The following is a 12885-nucleotide window of genomic DNA, read 5'->3' on the forward strand; positions in this document are numbered from 1 at the left end:
TTAGTAATTGTTACACGGGAACTCCCTTTGTAAATTATTCCCACAGTAAATCTCATAATTTTTGCAATTCTGTTACAATGACACCCCCTTCTCCGTTAGAGTTTGATTTCCATTAACAAAAATTTGTCATGTGCACTGCACATGCTACATTAGTGTAATTTAAGGACAATTTGTCCTTTTTCTTCTTCACACCATCTCTTAAAAGTTAAGACCATTTTCACACATGTAGTGGTCCCAAAACAAACAATGGTGTCAACGCCACACAATGATTCCCAACAAAAAATGGTCCCCAACTAAAACCATATTCGCAATATTAAAATAAAAAACAATTGAAAAATAGAAAACAGTGCAGTTTAAATAAGTGAACACAAAATAGTGTTTGAACGAATCTTTCCGCAACTATTGTTTAGATGACAACCACTACCAACACCTCGAACAAGGACAACAATCGCCACTAACACCGACGATCACCGTAGATCACATGCAACCCACTTCTAGATGACAACTACCACCAACCGATGACTACCACACAACTTTTAGACAACAACAATCACCACCATCATCAACGACCGCTATGCGCACAACCCACTTTCGGAGGATGCCTCTTTTGGACCTTCCTCCACGTATCAGAGGGATGTACACCGACCTCACTATCTATTTTGGTTTTTGCAAACCTTAGCAAAGAGGATTTGGGGATTTCAAATTACTTCCTCTATGCGGCTAAATTAGTAAGGATTATTTTGGTATTTTAGAAGGAAAAAAAACTAACACATTGTGGCTAATGGTTTTGGGCTAGGAAAGGCAAAAGAAATGCAATTTTAAGTAAGGGGTCCCCGTGTAATAAGTGTTAAATGGAGGGATGCCTATAATTTGTTCTCTTAAATTTATCACTTGTAATTTTATTAAAATTATAAAAAAAAAATGGACCAACGAACTAACCCACTTTATTATGAGCCCATCCCAATTTGAGCCAACAAAAAATTTAGGCTTATCCAAACTAAAACAAGCTCAAAATTAGATTTTCATAATTCTTACAAGATCACTTTACCCCTCATATAAAAAACTCCACCTTTCTTTCTTCCTTCTTTCCCTTACATGCGCCCTCCTTCTCCTCATCCTTGTTAAATACACAATGAAAACACGATTTTGTTGTGATATTTGTTAAGATACATAACGGAATCACATTTATGTTTTGTATTTTTAAAATGAAAATTAAATACACAACAAAGACACAATTTGTTATGATTTTCGTTGAGACACAATGAAATTGATGTATATTCTTGTGCTTTTTGAAAAAAAATACAATAAAATTATATTTCCATTGTTTTTATGATTATTTATTAATTAGAATTAAAGTCACATTTTTTAAGTAATCAAATTAAGTGTGATATCATTTATCATTTTTAATAGTACTCAATAAATTTTTTAATTAAAATTAAATTAATTTGGATACAAGTTAACATTTATAAAGGCAATCACATGAATTATTATAAGAATTAACTTTATTAACCATAATCAAAGATATTATTTTGATTACAATTAAAAAGAGAGATTTATGTCATTAATAATTTAAATTTAAATAAAAAGGCAATTTGTATTAAAATTAATTCAAGTAAAAAAGGTAATTTAATTTTGTAATTATTTTTTCGTGAAAAAAATACCTAACCAAAAATACTGGGAAATATTTGTACACATCCATGTATTACAATGGGAACATGATTTTGTCATGTCTATCGAAAAAATATAAAACAAAATTACAATTTCATAATAATAAGAGAATGCGGAAATTATATAACAATAAAATCATGATTTGTTGTTGTGCATTTTATACAATAAAATCATGATTTAACGAGAAGGATAATCCTGAAATAAAAAAAAAATCCCTCATTAAGGATCAACAACCATTTCCATAACACTAATACTAACTCCCTCAAGCTAATCATCCCAAGCCATAAATTGAGCCCATTTTAATACCCCTATTAACAAGTCATGGTGATTGTCCGTAACAAAATGCTTTTGTAAGTTGTTTCTCGTTCTTGTTGTGACCGCTAAATACATCAGGCTTGTTATATAGAAGGACAGCTAGCACAGTAGGATTTTACTTGTAAAACTTATTCACTGATTTGTAAAATTGATTGCTTGCTTTCAGGCTGCTGATGATGATAGGATAATAGGATCAACGCTTCCATCCCTCTCTTTTTTGAACATGTCATGAGATTGCCTGTAGATGAAATATAGTCAATTATTAGGGACCCTGTGGTATGGGAATATAAGATCACTGAATATGTTTTAAATGTGTGCCCACCTGCATATCTTTGATGTTAAAATTTTTTCTTAACATGTGTGCATTAGTTTAAATGACAGATAAAATGAGACAGTAATTTTATTTCTATATTTTCATGTTTTATAAAGAATAAATAATAATAATAATATATGTATTCACTATCTAATCACATGCTGATATGATAAGTTTACTGTTAACTTTTTAAAATGATTATCTTAAAAAGTCATGAAGAGTAATTTTTTATTAGTTGATGTTGTATTTCTTTTACAATAATAATGCATGCATATTTAACTCTTTTATCTCTTAAAAAAAAAAAAACTCTTTTATGATTACTAACTGTTAAATTTTGGAATAATAGTAATTGAAAAAAAAGTCCGAACGCATCTTGCTAACGGAAGGAACAGTTAAAAAAACCCAGAAATTATTAGAAATACTACTATTATTTAATCAAATACTGCTATTTGGCAGTGGCAACACTTGCTCTTAGCTGACTCTAAAGAAATCTCTACTTCTCGTTTTATTTTAGTGTAATTTCATTTTTCTGGACTTTAGCCCCGTTGAATGTATATATAAAATATAAAAATCTGTTACGGATGATTTATAACATCTTTAATGGCCGATGACCATACATGAGCAATAAAAGTTTCAAATATAAAGTCAAGGAGGAAACCAAACGGCAGTACTGTCAAATAGGACCTTTATGAAAAATATACGATCCCATTTATAATTTTTTAAGGAACCATTTATTCTTTTTTAAGAGGTATTCTTGTTTTTCAATAAAAAAAATCAAACGCAAATAATGGGTTTCTTTTTCCTCTTAAAATCTAGTGTGTTCAGATCCTTAGAATCTCACAAGCATAATTCAGGCAAAAATTGCCAAAAAAAACTAATATGCTTTGCTCGAATGCACATAAAATATACAAAATAAAATAAAAAGGAAAAAGATAAAAATAAGTAATTTCTTTATTTTTTGAATTAAAAAATATTATTATTTTGTTAAAAATAACCAAAACAAGAAAAATATGACCATATTAAGTAACTTTTGTTTTATTTTTAATGTAAATGTGACTATGTAGATAAATAGATAAAAATGTCGTGAATGATGAAAAATATTATCCAAAATTTTCTAAAAAAATGAAAAAATATTATTTAAAACACTTTAAGAAGAAAAAAATAAAAATAAAATAAACACATTTTATAAGAACTAAAATAAAAAAATTACAAAAACAAAAATAAAAACACACTAAATTACGGGAGAGAAAAAATTATTTAAACCTAAAATTTATTATAGAAACAAAATACCTTTCCTTCTTTTGTTTGGAAAACTATTGTTTTCTTACCACTAATAAAATGTTTACAACAATACAAAGTACTTGACACAGTAATTTTTTAATCAAGGGCTAAGATTTAATTTTGATTTAAGATTGAAATCATAACTGAAAGTACAATTTTACTCTTAAATGAGTCAAATAAGTTAAAAAGTGATTAGTTGAGTAAAAATAAAAGTCAACTTATAAATACCTCTTAGTTATACAAAAAAATATCTGCAGCAATTTATAATTTAAGATTTTTTTTTAAAAAAAAAAGCACGTTTAAATGCCGAAAAATTAGTGAGTAAAGTAAAAGGAAAAAAATGAATTAACATAAAACCACTATTCTACTATTTAAATACTTACATCGTACATGGAAAAAAAGTTAATTTCATTAGGCACCCTAAATTAAAGAAGAATAAATACTAAACAAAAATTATTCTACCATACTTCTAATAACTTAACATAAACAGGAAACCTAACACAAGTAGTGCACTTCATTCCGTCACATTACATTTAATTTCATCTTGGTCCAAAAGGCACACAAATGGTCCTGAGTCTCAGATGAACACAAATCTAAATTCAAAGGCTTGACTTGTGAGAAAGAAAGAAAGGAGACGCCGTTTCCTACGAGACACGCACATCGTAACGTAACAGTAATTTGCCAAACCTTTGACAATCGACACACAAACCGTGTCCACTGTACACGACACATATGAGCATAACCGGCACTGTAACTGGTTTAACGGCCACCATTTATTTACAACACGGTTAAATTAAATTCCAAATCTTGTAACCTTCCTATTCATAAAAAAAGTATAAAATATAGCCACTCCAATCGCATAAACAACGTATCTGCGTTGCAAGTTCCGAGTTCTTGCACTCCTTGGACCAATTCCTCGTTTTGACATTCATTCCCAGAAAACTTTTCCACACACCAAATTCCAAATATACCAAAATTCCAATTTTCCTTCACAAAGAACACAACACAAACATGAAGACTCGCACCTCTGCCAAAATCTCTGCAACATGGATTCCAATTTTCTCTGTCTTTTCCTTCATTATTGGTATGCTCGTCACAAGCAGGTCTCTTCCTTTCCCTCTCTTCTCTGATATCTTAACTTTTTCAAATTTTGTATTTTTTTATCTGTGAAGTTGGAAACTTGGGTTTATGGGTTTTGATTTGAAAAGAATTTAAAACATTGTTTTTGGTCCGATCCTGGAAATTTTTCTTTGGGGTGCAGGATGTGGGACCCACCAGAATCAAACGGGTTGCTTCTTGCGCAGCATCAGCGGGACCAACAACAACTACAAGTGATCTCAGGGGATTGTGCTACCAAGAAGGTAATATGTTTTGCTTAATCTTTCTTATTCTGTTTTTTCACAAAGGGTTTCAAATTGTTTTTTTGCTTTGTTTTTTTTTTTTTTAAAAAATCTCTTTGTTTTTTCTCCATCAGATGTTGCCCAAGGATGCAGTGAGCGAATTGCAGAAAACCCATGAAGCCATTCAGTGAGTGCCACATAGAATCTCTTTTTTTGTTTTTTATGCGTGAGAATCGAAGACAGTGTGAAGGGATTTATAATGGATTTATAATAACTCATGTACCTTGCTCAACCAGCTAGAACCTTGACACCTGGAATCTCTTTCAATTTCTCTGGATTTGTTTGCAATTCAAGTTTTTTTTTTATATATATAGAATTGATTTTTGTTTTAATTTCTTGGGAGGCATGCCAGAGCTTTAGATAAACAAGTTTCGATGCTTCAGATGGAACTAGCAGCAGCTAGGAGTTCTCGTGAGAGTGGGATCTCGGATTCTAATTCTTCAACCACCACTTCTGGGGAAGGTGCTCCAAAGAAGAAGGCTTTTATAGTGATTGGCATAAACACAGCTTTCAGTAGCAGGAAGAGGCGTGATTCCGTTAGAGAGACTTGGATGCCTCAAGGTAAAAAAATAAAATAAATATTTTGTTTTTAACAGTCAACTATAAAGGCACAGAAATTTCTAAAAATGCACCAGAATTTTCTCATCCCTATTTGTAAGGGGATAGCGGTGCTAATTGATTCTAAAATGTTGTGTTTTTAATTGGCGTTTTTGATCAGGTGAACAACTTCTCCAATTGGAGCGGGAGAAGGGAATTGTTATCAGATTCATGATTGGTCACAGGTAATTCCGGTTAGGCCAACTGCTTGAAATTATAAAGACAATATTTGGTGTGAATCAGGAGAGAATTATAGCATCACTCTGAGAAAATAGTGGAACACTAGTGTTATTAATTTGAGTTAATATGACAACACGAAAAGATCGTTCCTGTTTGTTTACCAGAACTAAATTGCCTATGTTAATACTGCTAATCTTTTTTTTTTATCAGCAAATATTAGTTGTTAGTTTGATAGTTTTTATTAGTGAGAAAATTCAAACCCACGACCTATCCTTCTTTCCACCCTTTACCACCAAGTCAACCTTATATCTTCTTTAATACTACTAATCTAACTGCTAGATGAAAAAAATGGTCATGTATTAATCAAATAAAGATTGGTTACTCGACTCTTAACCATGGATTATCACGGCACTTGAATGCTTACCTTAATGAACTATGATTGACCACATAAGTGGCTTCTAATGTCAGTTGGATCCCTCCGCAGCCCTTTGTTAATCAAAGACTCTTACGGCATATATATTGAGATTGTATATGACCTGATGCCAATGAAGTCTATACAATCTCAATATATTAAGTTTTCTTTTTATGAGCTCTCAATGTATTAAGTCTGTATTGTCTAATTTCAAATTGCGTTGGGGGAGCATCACTGCTGGTCACTTCTTGTATCCATCCATGTGATCATCCTATCCTCATCCTATATCACACAGCAAGAATACACCACACACTCCCAAGTCCATAAAGATAAACTCCTGGGAGAAGAATTAAATTGCTTCATGAAAATCATACTGCAATAAGCACCCATAGTTAACTTCATACCTCTAGCTTTAGGAGACAAATCATGGGATAATAAGAAAGTATAGAAACCGAGGAAATAAGGAAATTAATCCTAAGAGATAATCTAAGATACTCAAAAGTATTCTAAGATAAAATATTAATATTATGGGATATTTTTTATATACTCTAATTGTTTGTACTCTTCCTAACTTGTGAGACTGATTTAGAAAGTTGGATTTTTCCCAATTGGAAAAACTAGTATTAATTTCCATGTTCCGTCAATATAGGCATATTCAAAACTTTTATCTATTTTACTATAATGTATTAGTATATAGCCTAAAAAGTGCTTCTTAATATTTTATCTATAAAAAGTGTTAACAACAATACACTCTCTAACATACTTCTTACACATCTCTGCTATTGATAAAGAACTATTGGAAACTTCAAAATCATGAATGAAGGCTCATTAAATAAGGAGTGAGACCTACACAATTTTGTAATTTTCCATAAAGTTCAATTAATAATGAAGAGTGTGTAGAATTAATTTTGCAATTTCTCTTCATCTATTTTTTGGCATCTCAACCTTTCAATCCTGTGTATGTCCTTGGATGGTTGTGTTTAAAACATCATACGATCAATTGTCTATTTGTAATTTTGTTAGAGTGGGGTCTGTGTTTTTATTATTTATATGACTCTAAGTATGAGATTTTACTTTTTAATCTAGCAAGTTCTGAAGGAAGAGGGGTACTATTGTAATTTAATTTCTTTACCTTAAACTGCACATGCTCCTTAGCAATGTAACTCTGGACTGTTTGTGGAGGGATGGCTATTATTACCTGTGCCAAGAAACTTTTTAATTAATATGTATATTATCCCATCTAAAAGATGAAATGTATATATGGGTTGCTACTTAATGGTAACAACATTAACATGGGTGATATTGCCATTGTCATTGCAGTGCAACTTCCAACAGCATTCTAGATCGAGCTATTGATTCAGAAGAAGCTCAGCACAAAGACTTCCTTCGCCTAGTAAGGCAGATCTTTGTTAATAATCAAAAAAATGTGTGAGAAAGACATTGGATAATCTGGCAGGAGTGTCATATTTGATTTTACTTTAACTTGTAGGAACATCTTGAAGGGTATCATGAGCTGTCTGCAAAGACAAAGATTTTCTTTTCCACTGCTGTTTCAATGTGGGATGCTGATTTCTATGTCAAGGTGGATGATGATGTCCATGTCAATTTAGGTACATGCTATCTCAAGATTCTTGATTTCTTTCTTGTGCTTTCCTTGCCATTTTTTCCTTTACCACCTTCCTCTATCCCATTTCTCTCCCAAATAAGTTTTAATATTCCAACATGTGTTGCTGTTTAGGTGTCCTGGCAACAACCCTTGCTCGTCATCTATCAAAACCCAGGGTCTACATTGGGTGTATGAAATCTGGACCTGTCCTTTCTAGAAAGTAAGTCAACTAGACTTCTATGTGTGCGCATAAAATATTAGCAAAGAGGCTACTCCTCTTCTATGCTTCTCATTGTGGCTTTGTATTTATGTTTGACTTTGTTTTGTATTTTAGGGATGTCAAATACCATGAACCTGAGTTTTGGAAGTTTGGAGAAGAGGGGAACAAATACTTCCGACATGCAACTGGGCAGATATATGCAATCTCAAAGGATTTGGCCACTTACATTTCCATCAACAAGTACGTATATCATTTTTCGTCCACTACTTAACTGGATATCTTCTGATCTCGGTACCATAACTGTGTATTTCGCACAGGGATTACCAGATTAGCAATTGTTTTCTGTATTTTCTGCCAAAGAAAATCTTTTAATATAAAATTAGGCCTTAAACTAAATTTGTCTTCGAGCAGAATGATAGTTCTGCATATTTTGCTGAAAGCAAAATACTCATTTTGCATGATTTGATTAAAATAAGAATTTTTTGTTTTCATAACTTAAATTTTCCTAATATGAAATCTCAGTTCGGGGATCAGTCCATGTTTATATATTTGTCATAGAATATTCTCTTACATATAGAAATTTCACGTGGATTCTAATTACGACTGCAGGCCGATTTTGCATAAATATGCTAATGAAGATGTCTCGCTTGGTGCATGGTTCATTGGTCTTGAAGTTGAGCATATTGATGACCGCAATATGTGTTGTGGAACTCCTCCAGGTATATAACCTGAAAATATGTAACCAACAAACACTCTCTACTGCAATATGTTCTGCCACTTAGTACTAGTATTTGTGACTTTGTCATACACTCATACTGCACTACATGATCGACTTCTATATATTTCAACAAGTGAAATTTCTTCTTATAATAGCTCTCAGTATCTCTCTTCAAGTTGTTCTAGATAGAAGTTGCTTCGGTTAGATAAGCGTGAAGAAATCACTACTAAAATATAAAGATGATCAGTTCAACTAAGTTTCTCTATCCCCACCTTCCCCTTTTTTTTCTTCTTTTGGCCATGATTCTTATTTACGTTTAATGTTCATGTAGACTGTGAGTGGAAGGCACAGGCCGGTAACGTATGTGTTGCATCATTTGATTGGAGCTGCAGTGGAATTTGCAAGTCAGTGGAGAAGATTAAATATGTCCACTCAAAGTGTGGTGAAGGAGATGAAGCTGTTTGGAGTGCTTTATTTTAGATTGTTTCAAAGGGAGATGGTTTTTTCTGGTTCGGAGAGGGACTGATTATTTAATTGCAGCTGGGACAAAGTCAATTTTCAGATTTGAGATGAAGCAAATAGATATAACATGAAAAGATCTCGTAACTGTTCAAAACTGGTTAAGCAAGGCTGGTTGATCAATTTTTGTGGAAGCTGAAGTTGGCAATTGCATGGATGTGGATCTGAGTATATAGATATATTGACTATACCTTCCAAGCCTGTTCTATTCTTAGTGTGGGAGGTATGATAACTATTCTTGGTGTTATTGTAACAAAGTCTGTTCTAGTTTTGTAATTCCTTTTATATGCTATTTTTTTTTTCATAGTTGGGGTGAGATTGGTTATTATGCCCTTTGTAACGAGAAAAACAATGTATTTATAGTTTTGCTAACGCGTTAAATATGATCACACTATTTTGATGTAATTAAAGGATAAACTTTAGTTAATTAAAGATATAAATATTGATAACAACAAAAGAAGGCAACTTTAACTATTTCCACAGAGAGAAATAAAGAATATGTTCATATCTTTTTCTATTTTTATGAGTACACTGGTAATGGTTGTATAACTATTTCCATTCTCAATGTTTTTTCAAAAGAAAATATAAATGATGCTTTCCTCTTTAGATTATTTGTTGTTTCTTCTTCAAGAAACCTGGGATATGGCTCATGTCAATGCAAGGAGAGATTTTGTTGGTTGTTAATTGGTTTTGTTCTGGTATCACCTATAATACTTTTGAATGTAATCTTATATATAATATCAAATTGTTTTTTATATAAGTTAACTCATGTAAAAGTCTCCAAGTATATACTCAAGATTCTTCTTGTAATAAAATATAATGTTTACGGGAGGGTGACTGTTAACTGTGAGTTTTTTGTGGAAATTTACTGCAATGAAAATGCCCATTGTGGGGATAATTTTTTTTGTGGGTCTTATTCTAATTTTTTTTGCTCTTTTTTTATATTTATAATCATCCAACTAAAGAAAAATATTTTTTCTTATTTTTTTTCAATATTTTTCTCTTTAAATATGTTCAAACAGATACATAGTAATAAAATTAAAATAAATAAATAAAAGAAACTAAAATTGAATAAAACTATTTCCACTTTTAGATAAAAAAAACTTACGAATATTTTTCATGTTTAGTGAGTACTGACTTCAGTAGTGTGATTATTCTTTTTTCTAAAAAAATTGATAATTTGTTTTGTTTCATTTTTCATTTTCATTTTAAAAATCAATAAGCACATCCATCCACACACATGTACCTTAATTATTTATAGCAATTAATAGTGATTGACTAATGTAATGTAAAATGTTTTTATGAATTCAAATAATTATAAATTACTTATACACAACAAATTTATTAACTTTCATAATGATTCTCGTAAAGTTTATATTGATATATTTTTTATTAATTAATAACATAAAAACATTATACTATTAATTCATGAAAATTAAATTCTAATATTTTAATAAGAATAATATAGGAAACTATAATATTTTACTATTAATTAGTGTTAGTGTCTTTTTTTTATTATAAAATAATGATGCAGGTGGGTGGGGGTGGTGAAGGAAAAGAAAAGTAAAAAATAGGAGATAATAGATAAAGGTTCATGATGTTTGTATGATCCCTTTTGTCGGCTGATTTTATTGGGATTAGATTTACTCGTAGGGTCAAGCTGTAGTTCTTTCGTTATTTCGTACAGTATAAAAAAAAATGATAAAGGTCAATGAAGAAGTTAATTATGGAGCTTAGGGACTTGAAGTGCAGGTACATTTAAATGACAAACTCATGTGCACTGTGCATATGGCAGGGTTTCATGCGACACATATTGTGTCCTGACAATTATCATTAATAAATTTCATTCGTTTATAAAAATTCTTTTCTTAATATATATATAGTGATTGATCTACAACTTTTTTTGTCAGTGGGACAGAAAAATATTATATTACAAGAACATGAGAGAAATTGAAAAATAGTAAAAATTCAAAAGATTAAGTGGGTAAAATAAGTATTAATTTATTTTCTATCTATCTTTTATAACTTTTCACATCCATCTTCTTAAAATAATAATCTTATGGGAGTACAAATTTATTTTTATGAGGATTTTTTATTTATTTATTTAACATATTCAAATAAAACAAATTATTTTGTGGGACAATTACTCTGTATATATATTCACACAAATATTTTAATTTGTGTTACTTTTTACCTGTTAAGATTCATTAATTATCCACTTATAATTAACTTTGATGTGTTCTTGAAAAAATCAGTATTTTTTCTCTTATTTATTTTATAGACTTACTTTTTATGATCTCTCCGTCCACTGAAAAACGATAATTAATTGTTTTTATTTTACTGCGTGTCAGGAAATAAAAATAAAGTATAGTAAAAATTTATTTTAAAAAAATTTAATTCATATTACGTCGTTTCTATAAGAAATTTTAAAAAATATACATAGAGATTTACTTTTCATTTCATGTTTTTTTTATCTTTTTATTAAAGTCGTGAAACAGTTGACGATTTCGTATAATTTTTCTCCTTAATTATAATATTATATTAATAAACTTTATTTATTGCTTCGACCAAGTATAAAAAAACGTTAACATGTACAAAAAAAAACATTACTGCTTCAATCGTGTACTCGTTTTAGCTGTATAACTAGTATGGTATGGTGCGTACGCACCCACGGGTGGAGAACAAGTGTGTGCTGATTGAGTTTAATAATAAAATTTATTAAATAATGTAGATTTATATGAATCATGATGATTGAAATGTAATTTTATTTATAATTTAAATAAAAATAGAGTTGAATATAAGCTCACAATACAAATATTACATATTTATAGTTGGAATGAAAATGTTATTAAAAATTTTAAAAACTTTTTAAAGGATAGTGGAACAGTAAAAAATGTGCTGTGATGGTATAAAATGATTTGGTATATAATTCACTTACCTTAATGATTGGACTAGAATTATGTTGAGCAGCAGAAGTAAATAAACCTGTTGATAAGAAAATATATAGATAAACCTGAAGTCATAACTAGTTCATTCAACTTGTCTTGGAGATTGAATTTGTTGATAGGATAACTTTGATCAAAGAGAGGTAGAGCTTTAAAATGACACCATTTACTGCTAGACAAAATGTATATTGGATTGATAAATGGAAAAAACAATTCACACACTGAATATAATAAATAACATCTAGATAAATAGACCTTAAAAGTAGGAGTAATCTTGTAACAGTCAACATATAAGAGAATTTATGTATAATAAAGTCAAAAAACCTATAATGAAGTAAGAAAACCTGCAATGTAATTGAAGTTAAGAAAACCTACAATGTAAATAGATTATGAATTTTGTGAAACATTATAATAAAACAGTATCTGTCATAAGTTCTGAAACACTTCCTTGAAAACTATATTAATGGCTGTATTCAAGAGCTTTTTATTTTTATCATGTATTATTACTTTTAGTCCATTTTTGCTTTGCATCCTAGAAAGTGTTATATATGACTTGACTAAATACTAGTCTAGGCGATATAGTCCAACACTTGCTAATAATCGACAACAAATAATAATCATTTCTCTAGCACAATCTCGCAATATAATCAACCACAAAATCAGCTTGTAAATTTAAGTATTTTATGCAATACCAAAACATATAGAGAAAAT

At 30.2% G+C, this 12885-nt stretch overlaps 1 protein-coding gene across 2 annotated transcripts; it reads left to right on the forward strand.

Moving 5' to 3' along the window:
- Window positions 1-4426: 4426 nt before the first annotated feature.
- On the forward strand, window positions 4427-9634 carry LOC114415364 (beta-1,3-galactosyltransferase 7-like). Of its 2 annotated transcripts, none has more exons than XM_028380007.1 (11): window positions 4427-4680; window positions 4839-4938; window positions 5052-5104; window positions 5321-5538; window positions 5696-5759; window positions 7487-7559; window positions 7656-7776; window positions 7905-7992; window positions 8107-8232; window positions 8602-8711; window positions 9042-9634. In XM_028380007.1, the coding sequence occupies exons 1-11, from the start codon at window positions 4589-4591 to the stop codon at window positions 9188-9190; spliced, it is 1194 nt and encodes a 397-aa protein (XP_028235808.1). In that variant the 5' UTR covers window positions 4427-4588; the 3' UTR covers window positions 9191-9634. The 2 variants fall into 2 exon arrangements, with proteins under 2 accessions (XP_028235808.1, XP_028235809.1); XM_028380008.1 differs by having other exon boundaries at window positions 4428-4680; window positions 5330-5538.
- The last annotated feature ends 3251 nt before the right edge of the window (window positions 9635-12885 follow it).

Source organism: Glycine soja, chromosome 6 (genome assembly GCF_004193775.1).
Source record: "Glycine soja cultivar W05 chromosome 6, ASM419377v2, whole genome shotgun sequence".
NCBI classification, from domain to species: Eukaryota; Viridiplantae; Streptophyta; class Magnoliopsida; order Fabales; family Fabaceae; genus Glycine; species Glycine soja.